General features: G+C 41.2%; 1 protein-coding gene across 4 annotated transcripts in view; it reads right to left on the minus strand.

The window, feature by feature from the left end:
- AMMECR1 (AMMECR nuclear protein 1) overlaps positions 1–15,572 on the minus strand; it is a 70,431-nt gene that overhangs the window by 53,998 nt on the left and 861 nt on the right. For all 4 annotated transcript variants that reach the window (XR_005956646.1, XR_005956645.1, XM_041485348.1 and 1 more), the window contains exon 1: positions 15,388–15,572. This exon is cut by the window's right edge and continues 861 nt beyond it. Coding sequence is in view for 2 of the 4 variants with exons in the window: in XM_041485348.1 (XP_041341282.1) it covers positions 15,388–15,572 (185 nt within the window). In the remaining 2 variants the exon portion in view is untranslated. The remainder of the gene's footprint in view (positions 1–15,387) is intronic.

The following is a 15,572-nucleotide window of genomic DNA, read 5'->3' on the forward strand; positions in this document are numbered from 1 at the left end:
AAAATTAGTGCTAGGACCTACATGAAAAGACCCACTTTTTAGCTTAGTTTTTAGTGGTACCCAAGACTCAGTTAAAGGATAAGAATGCTGCTATGTAACTGTGCCTGCACTGCAATTATATTTCAACATCACAACTGAATACAGTGAGACAAAAAACTATTGGCACATGGATAATTAATGTTAAGGGAACAGTGTAAAAAAAAAAAAGTAATTAGCAATCCTCTCAAACTTGTTTCCCCTCAAAAACAACCCAGACAAACCAACCCAAAATTACACAACCCTGAAGAGGGGGGAAAAATTACAAAAAAGAAGCAGACAAAATTCTGCTTTTAGGAGCTTGAGTAAGGAGCAAAACAAAAGCAGTCAAAGGAATACATCAGCCCCTGCAATAAAAGCCTATATACTGCATGATTAAATGGGGAAGTTAGGAAGCAAATCTGAGAAGTCAGCTTTTAAAACCAGAAAGCTTGCTGAAAGAGAACAGAAGAGATTAGAATACACATGGTAGGTCAAAAGTAAACAGGAAATAGAACTTAACATGTTTGGATAGCACCTTGCAAAGTTACTTAACTACACCAAAAGCAGGAAACCAATTAGAAAAACCAGTGGGGTCTCTTGCAGACCAAAATGAGAAAAAGATGGAGGACTGACAACACCAGTGTAGAGAAGCTCAGTTTAACACTATTCCCAGTATTTACCAGTGAAGCAACTGGGGAGACATTCACACCTAGCTTCATAATATATAGGTCAGAGGGACGAGGTAAATTTGAAGAAAGCAGGGGAAGCATTTAGCTGAACAGACAAGTCAGACATAGTTCACTGGGGCCAGCACAGGACACTTCCAAACCTGACACTGAGGAACTGCTGGGCAACAGGTTGCCAGTGTAATTCCAGAGCACACTAAAGACTCTAAAGGGACTGACACTGCAGAAAATCTAACACAATCTCCATCCCTGCAAAGTAGCAGCAGATCAGATCACTTAGCACAGACAACCAGTCTGCTGGAAAGAGTACACACAGCTTCTCTCACAGAAAATCCTAGCAAGGCCACAATATTTCTCCCCCACACTGGTGCCAACTTATATATCCCTCTGAATAAGAGCACCCAGCTGATGGATCCACTGAGTAATTGGGCTGAACACCAGATAGACTTATGGAAGCAATTCATTAGGACTATTTTGAAAAAAAAAACCAACCAAACCAAAAACTTGTAAATGTAATCCTCAGCCACCTAAAATGGGCTCAAGACTTCGTGACAACCTGCACATTATTCTGCTACATATTGCAGGCTCCTTCACTATCTTAAAATCACGATCCAAAGGTCTGCTGTACATTGCAATGTACAGCAAGTATGTACATAAAAGCACTATGATGTACCCAGATGAATGCAACAAGAGGGGAAAAAAAAATCCCTGTTTAGTCTTATATTCTAGCCTGTAAGCTTTGTTCTGATGACTGGGGAATTAGATGTAGGGCAAACAACTGGCAATGCTGTTAACAGCAGAATCACAAAAGGAAATCTGTTATGTGATTGCTTTTTCTTCCACAGCTTCTGGATGTACTTGCAGGCACCAACCTACCTGCTCAATGTGCCAAAAGCTGGAAAAAGTCATTGAAATGAGTCCACCAAAAAAAAATAAAAAATCACTGTAATCTTTAGCACTGCTGGGTACAGCAGTGGGCTTACAGTGTCAACCACGAGAGCATTTACATTCTCAGAGCAGAAGACAAATCCAGGTTACAACAACATGAGCTACAGTTCTTGTCAGCCTAAAATTAATACTGGCTAGTTGTAAGGGTCCCATCTTTCCCCAGACCACATGGGGAAAGAAGATCCTATCCCTCAAGTCAGCTCTGGCATTTAGCATGCTAAAAGACTCAGCAAAAAAGAGTCTTAAAACTCAGCAAAAAAAATAACCTAAGGAAAAGCAGCAGAGTATCTGCTGCTGACTTATCAAGCAGAAACAGCACAGCCAGCATGCACTGATCAATGCAAGTAGTTCAAGGGAGGGTGTGGGGCACATGTATGAGGATGTTTTGTTTGCCCCGGACATGGAGTCTCATCCAAAGGCTGCATTTAACTCCCATTACTTCCCCAAACCAGCAAACTACAGTCAGAGCATTAATTATGCCTGCAGTAGTCTTGGTATGTGAGTGAAGTCAGATTGGGAAACTGCACTCCAGTTCTATAATGTCATTTAAGTGGCTTGCAGGACACAAATACACTGTATGAGATAGTCAGCTATTCAACACTAACAAGACTAAAGAAAAACAAAATTCTGAAAGACTCAGAATTAATCTCAAAGACACTACAATGTTTCCACAACAAAGCTTAAACACTTTCTAAAATTAAACACTCTCTCAAACACCACATGAGATGCAGTCTCTCATAACTACAGAGAGAAACCTTCCGTGAGATCCCTTTAAATGTCAAAGCCATCCTATCAGACTGAAAACGTCAGACTGAAAACTCTGGAAATCAACCAGAGTGCATTTTAATTTTGACGCATCAAAATCTGTGTTCATGTTTTGGTTTTGTTCACTAGGCATTTTTTGAAAGCAAAAAGCTAATGACATCTTCAAAACTAACCTTGAAAATGACACATTTCTAAAGCTAACACAAAATACAACTACATTGCACACCAGCAAAGTGTATATATATAGACTTTCAAAATTAGTACCTGGAATTCTCAGAAAATACTTTATCCTACAAGTATGCCACAAAAATGTGTAGTGTTTAATTTAATATAAATTTTCTAGTTTTGTTAAAAACAGGTTATTTGGTATACCACCAAAAAGCCCCAAACCAACTCACTACCTATGAGAAGATTCCATACAACCATGATTTAATCATTCCAGAAATTAGCTAAAATAAAACAGCTGCAGACCAAATCATTGATCTAAAGATGAGTATTATTTTGTTGTTATTAAATCTGTATATTGGCTAATCAATGAAGTTTCTAAAGGTCAAACCACTGAAGATTTATCTTTACTCCAAAAAACCTAAACATTTAACCATCCTACTGCCTATTTTTTTTAAAATCAACACAGGTAAGGATAGATAGCTTTTAAAGGTCTGTGAAAAACACTATAAATCCCTTGAAAACCACAGAGAGGCTCAAATTGCTCCTTTTTTGATTTCTCACTGCAATACTTCAAGATGCTAGATCTCCTATTTTCACCTCTTCCAAGGCAGAATAATTCCACTACTGTGGCACCTTGCTCCCTGACCGCAGGCTACAACCTCAGATCTGGCAGCTGGAGGTTGGCACCAATTTTTCTTTCAGTAACCTGGGAAAGGTGGGTCTGCACTGTGATCAGCAAGGTTTGCTGAAAACTAAAGCATGGATTTACTCACTGGAGTTTGCTCAGATACAGCCACTGCACAGCATCCACCTCATGAAGAGCACTCAGCTCTGTGCCAGATCACACATGAAGTGGTGCCATGTTCCAGCTCATGGTGTGAAGTCTTCCTCTGATCATCATTCCTAGTTTTAGCTTCACAGAGGCTGCCACTCACTCAACTGCATCCAAGCCTAAAACACAAGTAGCAGTGGGCATACTTCAGATGATGGGGTAAACCTAAACTGAAATGAGGGGCAACAGCAGGATGACCATATACAAACACTGATAAACAACCAAGTTACCAGCTCTAGAAGCAATGATCACCTACAACATCACTTTGTTGGTCTGCTGTCTTGGTTTAAAAAAAAAAAAAAAAAAGCCACACAACCAACCTACCAAATCACAGCTTTGCTTTAGAAGTCCTTCACATACCACAATTTAAAAATTATCAACTTGAAGCCTTCTGACATTTCAATGTAAACATGGAAGCCACAACTTTCCCTGACACCTCAGGATGAGCCTGTCGGTTCAGTTCCCTCTTACTCCCTTTCACAGAAACTGTGCTCCTATACTGCTCCAGTTCTTTGCTGCCATGAAATGGTGTGCAAATAAAAATCCATTTTATTAGGTGGCTGAAGTCAAGCAGTAAAGTCTCCAGTACCACCATTCCAAAAAACATTACTGCTTAACATATACTTTGTTTGCCATTTGAATCCTTTCCTTGAGTTCTATTTTGGCAATCACTCTTATTAAGAGCAAAAGATACTGCGTTCAGAAAATCAATACCCCACTCCCTGTTCAACATGAACAAAAGCAGAGTTATAGTTCAGTTCCAATTTAATGAAAAATTATTTATACACATAACATTCTCCAAATTCATTACCTCCACAGAGCTCTGTTGGTGACCATTGTTTGCTTCTATTCATCTCCACCTCAAGAAAATCATAAATCTCACTCAGAACAAAAGCAGGCTGGAAAGAAAGGTAAAAGTTTCTCTGTCAAAGCAAAACAATTTATTAGGGAACAATCCCCACTAAGTAAGTTAGTAATGCTGCTAGACCCAACCAGGTCAGAGAGCACCAACTTGGGCAACTCTGAACTGACAGTGAAACAAGTAATCTGCTCAAAAACGTTCTATCAGAAGTTGCCTAAAGACAGTTCACCTAACAGTCCTCAGAGATTAAATAAACTTCATCTATCATCACTACTGTCCAAAAGCAATCTTATACAAGAAAAGCATCAGTGTCACAGTTTAAAACTGTGACTTATCCCCATATTCAGATACAGAATTCAATGGTGACAGCACTTAACTTCATGTCAGGAGTATCAGTGGATCATTACTAACTATCATGGCTGCACAAGAGGACATGAACAACTTGGCAATGATGACCAGTGTCAATTAAAAAAACAAGAGGTATTTTCAGGTGAGTAATAAAGACAATAAGATGATATTGAGAAGACAAGCTTTCTCATGTTATCTTGGTAACTTGAGACTTTCAATGGCAAAATTACTGAGAACTTCTTCACCAGAAGATTTCCCAATCTAGAACATATTACCAAAGCAGAAACAACCAAGGACCAGGATTAATGCCATCTCCCGTCAACTTCCATGGGGGACCCATGAGAAGGTAAAATGCCACACTCATGGCCTAAAGCCCAAGTCCACTCCAATGAACTCAGAGGGACCTTTTAAACTATCAAATCTAGCAAGTTTACTGCCAAAGGCAATGTATCACATAGGTCTTATCAAAGTAATCAAGATCTATCTAAATTATTTGGATTCCTTCCCCTCTCTAATCCTATTAGTGGTTACAATAATGCCACATTACTCCAGAAAGTAGAAACCTCACACTCTAAATCTAAAATGAATTCACAGCTTTTTAATATCCTTTTGTTCTTCTAACAGTACTGGCATTTGGTTTAAAGAGTTAATTTGTGTTCCTTTGTATACATATGCACACACAAACATATATATATATGTGTGTGTGTGTGTATATATATATACACAGACAGACCAGTATGTATACACACATATACATACACACCCCTCCTCAATCAAATTTTGTACCTTTTAGTCATTGTTCTGATCCTCTAAAGCAGCCCAGCCCTTCTCATCTTCCTTTGCAAGCTCATTTCACACTTTCAAGCACTCTGGCTGCCCTGCTTTGCAAACACAAGATGTCTTTCTCCTGGAGAGCAGCAGAACCACAAACTTTTACAAGTAAGCTCTCAACCACTCCCTTTTAAAACAGTATTTAATACTTTTCTATTCTTACTTACAATTACTCTTTCTATTCTTACTTATAATTAGTCTTTAAAATAGCCACTTGCTCTTTATATATATATATATCATAATAAAAGCTAAGCAATCTGACAGTCAACTGGTAATACCAGAAAACAATTAAGGAGAGAAAAAATCTCCTAAGTTACAGAATCATTTTTATGTACTCCTGAAGTACATGACATTGTTCTAAAAAATACTGATTTTCATTCCATTTCTAACAGTATAGCCCCTGAAGTACTTCAACCATTCCTGCAAAACATTCTCATCTTCCTTCCAACTTCACCTCCATGAAACATCATTTATAATCTACTCATTGCTAGTTGGGTGGGTGGGGTGTTAGGGAGAATTACTGGTGAAAGACATCACTTCCGGCTCCAGATGTCCCAAACTACTAGTTCCTGAAGACTAGAAAAATATTTAGGGAAGTATCATTACACAGTCACTGCTTGTACTTCCTTGTGACCCTACCTTTTCTTTCTGCTCATCTCCACTTCCAACATTCAGTAAAATCAAGAGATCTTGTCTCTCTACATAACCATAACTTGCTGGCTCTAGCAGGGTATGGAATGTGTAACCATACCTTCCTTCTTCACAGTTTCAAAATATCCATAACACAATGGTGTTCTGGTGTTCGTGCAACTTGAACAGAAGACAAGATGCAGTATGATTTTCAGAAGGTCTTGTCTTCCGCTTGTATTAGAAGACTTAAAACTGTCTGAACTATTCGCAGGGAAAGGATTCACTGAACAGTACCCTAAACTATGAAGGGGGATACTGTGACTCTGAGAACCCCAAATGAAAAAACTATTCTGAAAAAAAAATCACTGAAAATTCTGTGACTTATCTGAGAAGCAACAATAGCCTTTAAAGGAGTTAAGCTAACACGAATACAACTGTGATTCATTTCAGATATAGTAGATTACAGTTTAAAAAAAGGAAAAGAAGTAAAAAAAAAAAGGAGAAAAAAAAAGTGTATGCCTCCAAGTTGCCAATTTAGGCAAAAATATCCTGAGCTGAGTCTGGAGAGCTTCTTGGCAGGATAATTCAGTCAAGGGAAAGAACAATTGCAATAACAGCCAATTTTTCTCTATACTAACTTGACAAAGAAAAGTAGGTTGAGGTGCCTTATTTTACATTAAGAACACAAGATGGAGTGATTGAAGACCTCATTCAGGTTTGTCCACCATAATCACATGGCCAGGAACAAAACACAACCCTTCCAAACACCACTGCAGTGATTCATCCTTAAGTCCCACTTGCCTCCTCTAATAACTTGGATACAGAGAAGTTGGACAGAACCTGCAAATCCCCAGAACACTCAGAGGTCCAACAGCCATTCAGTGTTTTTATGTAAGATTTGCTCTTCTTTTGACGAATCCAATCACTTAAAAACAAGGAGAGGTCTTACCAGTGGAACCATCTGAACATTACTGATCTCTCTGCAATGGCCTCTTCCAAGAAATTTCTGGCATCTCCAACCCCCAAAAATTTAGTGCCAAGATGCCAGAGACCACTCTGAACTGGCCTAGTTTTCACCTCCAGAGAAATTTCCATTAAACATTCCACATAAAATGACAACTAAGAAAGTGTATTATGCTTATGTTGCCCAACTACTGGATGTATATCTGTCATCCATACTTTTATATGACCACTGGTCAGAGAAAGAGTAATATCTCACACAATAGCAGAGAAGTGTTCATCATGTTCCTCTGTCTTCATCTACCCTGTCTAGTGCAACTATTTCAGCTCAGGACAATCTGCTGCTGCTGAGCATCTCAACGCATTTAAAAAAGAAGAAAGCATACTTAAGTCAGCAGCATGGCAAAGGGTAGTAGGTAGTCTTTGAGCAGGTTATTCCAAGACATTTACATTACATATGTGAAGAAACTTAACACCTTGAAATCGTGCAAAAGGAAAAAAAGGAAGGGAAAAAAAAAAAAAAAGCAGCTGGCACCAAACAACCTGAAGCACAGATTTCATATTCTCCCAAAAAGAGGTACTGCTGGAAGCTACTTTTTGCAGTGGCTTAAATTTTCTACCTTAAAAACTCAAGCTGTCCAAGCACAGAAAACTGCAATAATTCATCCTTGAGGTGAAAAGAAACCACAGTGGTTAAGTGTACACAGGAATACTTCTTTCACTTGAACCTTTTTTCCTGTGAAATAAGAAAAAGGTAATTTGTGTTCCATTTATCCTTCTTTATAACACTTCATTTTTAATGCTTGGGTTTATCCAGTGTTCCTTCCCAATGAACAGCCCCAATCTTTATATATCCTCTCAAATGTTAGTCCCAGTATTTTAAAGGAATTCATGTACTATGGTGGGAAATATCCCATGTGAGATTTCTGCCGCCTGCCTCTTCTCTACCTGTTTATTTTTCAATTTTAGTTGAACTGAATCAGAGCCAGAATCCTGTTCCCATTTCTTAAGGAAGAGTGAGCCTCATTACTACAATTTTGCATTCTATCAGCATCTTAATTAGGGATCAGTTTTAATACTACATTACCATTTGGTTCTTCAGAGCTGGGATAACTGCTTGTAACACTGTACCAGAAGAACTTGCCTTCTACTGCTTACCTTGCAGTTTTTAATTTGTACCAGTCTCTTGCTGGAGTTTTGTTCCCCTCATGCTTACGAGATGCTTCAACTGCAGTTAGTCATCTCCCTCCAGGCACTGCAGCTCTCTTTGAAGAGGGCTTCTTTCCTCACTACACCTTGTCTGTAGGTTTTTCAACCACCCGCTCAGCCCCCAGCACTCTCTCTGCAGAAACACTACTTAAGAGAAGATTGGTGCAGCACTTTCTTTGCCTACTTAATGTGGCAGTCAAATAAAGTACTGAAGACTACAAAAATATGTTTTTTCTTCCCCATAAAGGACCTTACAAGGGACCTCTGCCTAGCACATCACCTTTCCCAAAAGTCAATCTTTCAGCGAGTTAATTTATACAGAAAAGAAGAGCCTTGCAAACCTGCCATTCCTTGGCAGTGGAGCTTACACTCGTGCTCACTAACTGAGTAAGGAAAATAGTGTGGCACCCAACCCTCATACTCTTACAGTCACCTGGAAAAAGGGTGTGGAAGCAACCAGATTTACATAGGCCACAAGTGGAGAATCACACACTTTTTTTTACCTTAATAATACACCTAAAACTCATGAATTCTTGAGCTTCACCCATAGAATTCTTATCTCTGCACAAAGCACCAGATGGAAAACAGGGAAAGTGTTTTAACTTTCAGAAAAGATAAAGCAGAAGCATTACTGATGTTAAAGATAAAAATTTATGACGAAGATCCTTCTCTTCCTCTCTTCTGTCCCAAACATGGCCCCCAAGTACCACTCAGTAAAGCAGATAGCCTCACAGATGCTAGAACCCATGGTGTGCCAGCAAAGCCTGGAGAAGAGACATCTTTGGTGGCAGAAGAGCAAAAGATAAATTACAGGAGGATGTCTATGGCACATATATTACAACCACTGCAGCCCTAGGTTCAACTTTGTCAAAGGTGCCACAGATTTCAAGCTAACGGAAAGAAAAACATAAAGTGAGATTTTATATACCATTAAAGATTGTGAAAACTCCATCTTTGCAACACAAGAGTGCTCTGGGAAGACGTACAAATCTTGATATGGCTGCTGTCCCAGTGACCTTGCCACAACTCCATGAAGCTGTTCTACATTCCATAAGATGTCATTCTCATGAAATTAGCACTTTAATAACCCTGGCTGCAAGTACTTAGTGTGGCAAAGCAATATCCACATACTCACAACAAGCACTGCCTTCCAGGAAGTTATCAAAGCCCAGTCAGACTACAAAAACTTCGAGCATATCCTGTGAGGCATGGACAGAGAGGTGCAGTGTGTTAGGGGACACCAGTTGTGAAGGGATGACACAAATGCAAAAAAAAAAAAAAATAGATCTCAGCAAATATGTTTCTGAGCAACAGAAAAGGAAGGTATGCCACTTCAGAAATTAAGCTCTTCACCTTGATTGCTTTTGCCAACACCCCAGTCACGGAAATGAAGGGCTTTTTAGAAGGTCATACAAGTAGCCCAGGAAAGATGCTGACTTGTTTATAGTGCTGGACTGATAAACTGCCCAGCTTTTGGTCAGTCAGCATATACCACAGTACTATCACACAGTGAGGAAGAGCAGCACTAGGACCAACTCAACAGCCATACCCCTTTGAGAACTATTGCACTCCCAGCATGCTTTGTTAGCAAGCACATGTTTCTGAGAATTCGTCAATTAACCACAGTAGAGCTGCCCCATCTTGTTATTTAAATGAAACTTTGCAATGCTAAGCTGAGTACCAATCTTAATAACCCACTCCTTAGGAGCATAAACATCATTTAAAAAGTCAAGCATTTTCATAATGCTTTGCTAACAAGGGTCAGGGCCTGACTGGACTTGTTTTGGCCTCCAGCCTAGCAACAGTTTCTGTATTGGCCAAACTCTGGTGAGTCTACTATTATTTTTAAATAATTTCCATATTTCCTGCCTTCCATGGAGACTCTTTCCACAAACCACCAGTATATAGCCAGTATATAGCATATATCAAACAACTAACACTTCCATTTCTGAAGACAAAAATTTGATGCTACAGAAAACCTGCACTTAACTGTAAACAGTTACTTAATACAAAACCAGATAGCTTAACATACTGAGCTTGCTCCATTAATTATGGCATGAGTTTTGAGAGAACAAAAAATGAAAGACTACATTTCATTCATTAACTGGTCACAGTCTAGATCTGCAAATTAAGCAAAATGAGCTAGCCCAGGGTGCCAAATTTTTATTTTCTGGTTATCTCTTAACTGTCAGCGATCAAAAAGTGACAACATTAAATTTCTCTTGTTTTAGTATTCAGTGCTAGATAACATTATTATTACATTTAACTCACAACTGAAGAGAAGGCAGAACTGCATACTTTTTCAGCAGCTCCAAATAAAATACTTGCATTCCTAAATCATTACCATTTCAACAACTTCTAGCACAAAAACACTGAAGTCAGATGTACATGTGAAGTAAATCAAATCTAGACACAAAATACATTTTTCTGACAGAGACTTTAAATGTCAAAAACATTGTTAAAATTTGCATTTCCATGAAAATCTTTAGCAGGAACATAAAGCACCAAATTGAATAAAGAAAAGATGACAAACTATATGAATGTAACTAAACCAAAGGAGGCAATAAAAATGAATGACCAGACTGATGGCACAAGGAGAGGTCGTTGCTGACTCCTCTTCACCCTAAAAGGAGTATGAGAACAATTAACTCTCACAGAACTAGTACTGCAGAGAATCAGAGCACTTAGTATAACTTTGTGGTGACTGCTTTTAGCTAAAGAAACAAAACCAGGGTCTATCCTTAAGACTGCCAATGATTTGATTTCCTGTATTAACAGAAACTACCTCATCTGCATGTAAGAATAGCTCATTAAAGTGAACTTATGAAGGAAAAAGTCCTCAAATTACAGGTAACCTGATTTGGAGTTTATCATAGCATTATTTTCTCAGCTCACCAGTCATATCAGAGGATGAACCTACTGGCAAAGGCAATTTCTTTCTGAAGCCATGCAATCTTATCCCTTCTGCCCCTCTGCTGCACCAAGATGCTTTCACCAGATCTGCTTTGAAATATGCTGGGAATTCCCTGCTGAGCACTGCCAATGCCAGCCAAAATACACATTCTCTACTGTACTATATTTTCAAAGCATCTACCACAGAATGTCACTCTTCAGAAAGAACCACTACTTCATATTCCAACATTTAACATCCAACAGCAAAGACCAATACACCCTGTTAATTCAGAAGAAAATACTGAACTTCACACAAATCCACATGACATGCACATGAAAACCAGAATGAAGTCAGACAGACACACACACAGACATGAAAGAACGTTTCCCTGTGTGTTTCCTTGTTGATCTTTGGCCATGACCAAGCAATCATTATAGCTGTTGTGTAATATTGGAGTGTAACAATAAATATAAATTATTACTGAGTATGCCACAAAACAGTGTAAGTCTCCACTGCCATACAACCAAGTCTTGCAGAGAAACAACATAAATGAGTGGGCTAAAATGCTTTTACAATTCTTCCTGCGTCCTCTTACAATTAATTGATGGAATTAAGTGATGAATTAAGTGATGGACAAGTTCAGTGTTCTGTAACTTTACTCATCAAACTGAGTCACAAAAACAGTGTCTAAATGACACTCTGTCCTAGAGACAATTTCGTCTGGGTCAGCAATTTTCAAATTTCGTACCAGTGTTCACACTGCCAGGGCAATTTCTACATGCCTTCTGCACCTGTAGTCTGAGAGCCATCACATTGGTGGAAGCAAGGCATAGGCCATGCAGGACGTATCCTGCGAAGAAGGAAAAGGGTGGCTTAGAGAGCAACCCAAAGTGAAGTGAAGTTAAAGGTATGAGAAAGTTCTTCAATTAAGAGTGACAGAACAAAATGTCAGCACATCCATGGAGCCTACAAGAGGAGAGGAAGTCCATGGCTGGAAGAACTTGCTCTGCCTATTCTCAACAAAACACTGCTGGAGAGCTTCAGTGTCTTCCAGCTATCTTCTTTTAACTCCATGAGTCACCACCCCCTTCCAACCCAACACCTCCCTAGCAATACCCTCGACACCCTATTCTCTGTGCTTTAGGAACTCCAGAGACAAGAAAATGCCAACTGTTTCATCCGTGTATGGGCTGCCCTAGAGTTCAAAACCCACACCCTTTCAAAACAAGCTTTTCGACTTATTCCTGCTGCCCTGATGCTGTCATCATCTCGGCATCAGAAAGTCAGAAAAATCCAGAGGTGTCACAAGCAGGTTTTGTTCTAAAGACAACATGCCAGAACCCCTTGTCCAAGTGATTCAGCCACCTGCTTTTCTTTGATCATGCCCAGTTTCATTATTCAAAGACCTGCAAGGACTATGAGTCATGTTTGTGTGAGGATACCTGCTCACAGGTCTTTCATCCTCCCTGTAATTAACATAACTTAAAAAAATAATTCTATAATTTACATACAAACCCTTATTTTGGGTCACTGCTCTTTGACCAGATATTTCAGTCTACGGACAGAACCTCCACATGAATTCAAGGCAGAAAGCTGCAATACACATTCACTGAAAAACACTAGTTCCCATTCAGGTTTTTTTTGCTGTACAGGATGAAGCCCAGCTTCAAAGTCAACATCTAATCTTTGTGAGTTACCCAGTTATCAATAAGCCTGCCTGCAAATCTTGTGAATGCTAGAAATCATGCTGCCTTTATTCACCGACCTAAAATTTTATGTGTAATACCGAACAACTTTTTCAAAGTTGCATCCTCAACTGCACAAACATAATCAGCTCACAAGGCTGCTGAAAGCAGCAGTTCTGCCATCTGTCTGCTTATTCCCACCTCACAATTGTGCAGGCACAAATGTTTGTGAAGCCACGCAATGATCCACAGAGAACCAAACTCGGTAACCAATTGGGGAAAAATATAAAATTATTGTTAGATCATTTCCCGATCTATACAGCAAGCACGGGAATAAAGAGAAATTACATTACTAATTTTAGTGACAGTGCCACTTTTTGAAGTCTAGAAGTTCAGAAGTTGATGCAGCAACTTTACACCAGGTCTAGCAAGTAAGTCTGAAGAACACATATGAATTTCAGAAAAATTAAAATAATTTTACTTAGTTTGCAACTGTGTTGTTATTAAATTAAGAAGTAGGAGGAAAAAAGCAAATTGATCTACTGCTTACTAAGAGGAATCAAAGTGCTTACTGGAAAACATTTTAGTGCTGAAATCTTTATCCCTGCCTCAGTTTCCTCCACTAATAGACAGTAGAACTAATCTGTTCAACAAATCATTCTCAAATACAGATAAAAAACCATAAAACCAATGTAATACTGTTACACAGACACAGACAAAATTCAACACTCTTACACCAATGAAAAAGTGAAACAGCACAAAGCTGATGTTGCAACCTATAGTGGTCTGGGATGGAGAACAGACACAGGACAATGCACAGCAAAATGGCTACTCAGAGCAGCAGTTGCTGAACAGTTGGTATCTACAAAAGGACAGACATGGATTTGCAAAAGACCTGGGTAAAGAAACTCACAGTGGAGTCTCCCTGCCCTCCTTTCATTATTGGTACTCTGATGAAATCACATAGGAGTTATGAAGAGCATATAGGGAAGACTTGCTGGGGTGGCAGGTTAAGTAGGAATCCACAGAGCTGGGTTGTCATGACAGCAGCTGAAAGTATGCAAGAGATGTATAGATCCTGGGTGTTAGAACAGCAAGGACTACAAATAAGATTATCAATACATTACATTTTCAAACACCAAGAAGCATACACTACATCTCATTAATGAAACAGACTGCACGATAACTGTTTGCACTAGTGAAGGTGCACGAGGGTCCAGGACACACATGGAAAACTTGTACTCATTAAGTACTGAGAAAGCACAGGTTCTCACAAACTTGATAGTCATGCTATACATAAGAGGAAAAAAGTGACATGCACTCTGGTGGACCAATACAGTCGAGTCTCAGCTGGAGCTTGGAAACTCACCACATGAGCACCATTCCATTTAAAAGCTAAGTAAAACAGCGGAAACTCAATTTCAACAACCCCTTACATTAATTCTGCAATCAAACGGACTTGGATCATGCAGAAACTCGGTAACTCATCCCGGCTGAGAGGAAGGAACTTCCTGTCAGAGAGAAGTTACTCCCTGAAGTGTCTGAGCTCTATCTGCAGCAGCATGCCTGCCTCCCCGGCATAGGCAGGCTGCAGGTGCTCACATGCTGGGCAAGACGGTCCTGGCAGGTCACTTCTGAAGGCAGTGTGGCACAGGGTTCAAGACAAACACTGAACAAGAGTGGCCAGGGATGGGAATAAAACAGGCCCTTGTTGGACACTCTTGCAAGGAAGCTTGGGAGGCAGAGAGAGGATGGGAGTAACAGGTGTTTATGTGATCTGTTCAAAACTCTGGGAATTTGATGTGGTGGATTACTCAGGGACTCGGGATGTCTAACACTGGGTAATCTTCAGGAATCATTACAAAGCAAGGACTCTGAACGATATGAGACCAAAGTAGCGTTACAAGTGCCTGGCATGGGAAATGTACAGGTACACCAGTGCTCACAAATCCGGGACTGCCACGACAGGGCTCTTACACGGGGTACTCACCATCCAGCACTGGTGAAGGAGAGGCCCGCCCTCATGCAGAACACACGGACAGCGAGAGGCTGCCTAGTGAAGGGGTCCCAGTAAGGACAACTGGTGAAACGAGCTGCTCGGGGGCTGCTGAACACAGCCCACGAGCGGGGAGAGGGCACTGCTCACGGAGCGCGGCGGCCGGAGGTGGCCGCGGAGCCTGCCACAAAGGCGGCCGCTCGGAGCAGGGCGCTGCCAGAGGTGTGAGGGATTACGGGGGAGATGTCACCAGCGAGCCCCGTGCGCGACGGGCCAAGAGGGGCCGGGGAGGAGTCACCGAGCTGGCGGGCAGCGCGGCGCTCCCCGGGGCGGGAGGGCAGCGCGGCTCCCGGGGAGCGGGGGCGCCCGCGGGCCGGGCCCGGGGACAGGCGTGGGGCCAGGCGAGGACAGCGGCCGGGCGGCGGCAGCGGGGAAGGTGCCGGGCGGGAGGCGGGAGCCGGCGGGGAGGGAGGGAGGGAGGGCGCCCGGCCGGGGGGGAGCCGGGCGGGACGGGCGCGCACGAGGCGCCCACGCGGGCGGTCGCGCCGATACTCACTATGGGTCGTTGGTGAAGCGGGGGCTCCGCGGGGGCTGGTATCCGTACAGGTGACAGTAAAGCACATCGAAGCAGAAGCAGCACATCTCGGCCGACACCACCATCTTCCTGCAGCCGGGCCCGCCGGAGCCGGGGGAGGCGAGCAGCGAGGAGGCCGGCGGGGAGAGGCCGGCGGGGGCCCCCCC

The sequence above is a fragment of the Pyrgilauda ruficollis genome, unplaced genomic scaffold (genome assembly GCF_017590135.1).
Source record: "Pyrgilauda ruficollis isolate IOZ18807 unplaced genomic scaffold, ASM1759013v1 scaffold7, whole genome shotgun sequence".
In the NCBI taxonomy this organism is placed as follows: domain Eukaryota; kingdom Metazoa; phylum Chordata; class Aves; order Passeriformes; family Passeridae; genus Pyrgilauda; species Pyrgilauda ruficollis.